Below are 1,016 nucleotides of genomic sequence, written 5' to 3' on the forward strand. Positions count from 1 at the left end.
TCAAAATATGCGGTCTATATTTCACTGGTAATTTTTCTATATCCCTTTCAAAATAAAATAGCTTTAGTGATTGGAAACCTACAAAGTAGGGTAAGCCTGCATCCTTCCCTATTGCTTCATAGAAAAGATTGTTATTTGAATAAATCATTTTCGTGGAATCCATTAGTTTGTAGTCTTCGGTTGGAAGATACAGGATAGGTACCTGCAAACATACATCAGTATCGTCTGTCGTACACTTCAAATGTAAAAATAGTCCATGAATAGCCTTCAATACAGACTGACGCTCGTTGGGATGCAGTTCTTGATCCCTCACATCTTGTGTGATTCGCTCCAATACTCTAGCATACGTTGCACATGTGGGTCTCTTTTCTGTGCCCAGCTTTTCAAACAGTTCAAAGTTCCCACCAAACTCCAAGGGAGCCGAGTAAAGATATGGTTTGATTTCTTGCCCTTCTTCTAAATGAATAACAAGAACTCCACATGTCACAAATTTGTTCTCAGATGGCAGATACACAATAGGTTTCTGACGAAGACGATTAAGTAAGTCATGCTTAGCTCCATCTTTCCATAAATATTGATAAATGTCAGACATCAGTCTTTTCAAGTATTCATCCTTGTTTTTCCAGACATTTCTTTCGCATTGTTCTTTTAATGCATCACATATATTTTGTGTGTGCAAGATAACTTTTTCCAGCAGTGGCTTTTCCAAGAACACCTGAAGTTGTCTCGCTACCGCGTCCGTTTTTTTCTTATTAAAACCTACGAACGGATTGGCCATTTCTGGCAGGATGTTGCAACTACTCCAGACATATTTGGTGTACCAGTCAGGAACAGCTCCTTCAAATGCCATCAATTGTCCAGCTTCATATTGTGGGTATATGTCTTCTTGTTGCTGTGATATTTTTGATGGTACGATGAACTTTATCGTCCGAATTCTTGGGAGCAAGTCACTATCAGCTATATTTTCAATTTCCCAAATGTATTCTAGTAAACATTCAGACTTTTTCAACACCATA

General features: G+C 38.1%; 1 protein-coding gene across 1 annotated transcript; it reads right to left on the reverse strand.

Moving 5' to 3' along the window:
• Nucleotides 1-6: 6 nt before the first annotated feature.
• LOC110440768 (sacsin-like) lies at nucleotides 7-1,010 on the reverse strand (the record flags this gene model as incomplete). The annotated part of the gene is made up of 1 exon (XM_021483908.1): nucleotides 7-1,010. A coding segment is annotated over exon 1 (844 nt), but the record flags the coding sequence as incomplete, so codon positions are not given.
• Nucleotides 1,011-1,016: the final 6 nt, after the last annotated feature.

This window comes from Mizuhopecten yessoensis, unplaced genomic scaffold (assembly GCF_002113885.1).
Source record: "Mizuhopecten yessoensis strain PY_sf001 unplaced genomic scaffold, ASM211388v2 scaffold707497, whole genome shotgun sequence".
Taxonomy (NCBI): Eukaryota; Metazoa; Mollusca; class Bivalvia; order Pectinida; family Pectinidae; genus Mizuhopecten; species Mizuhopecten yessoensis.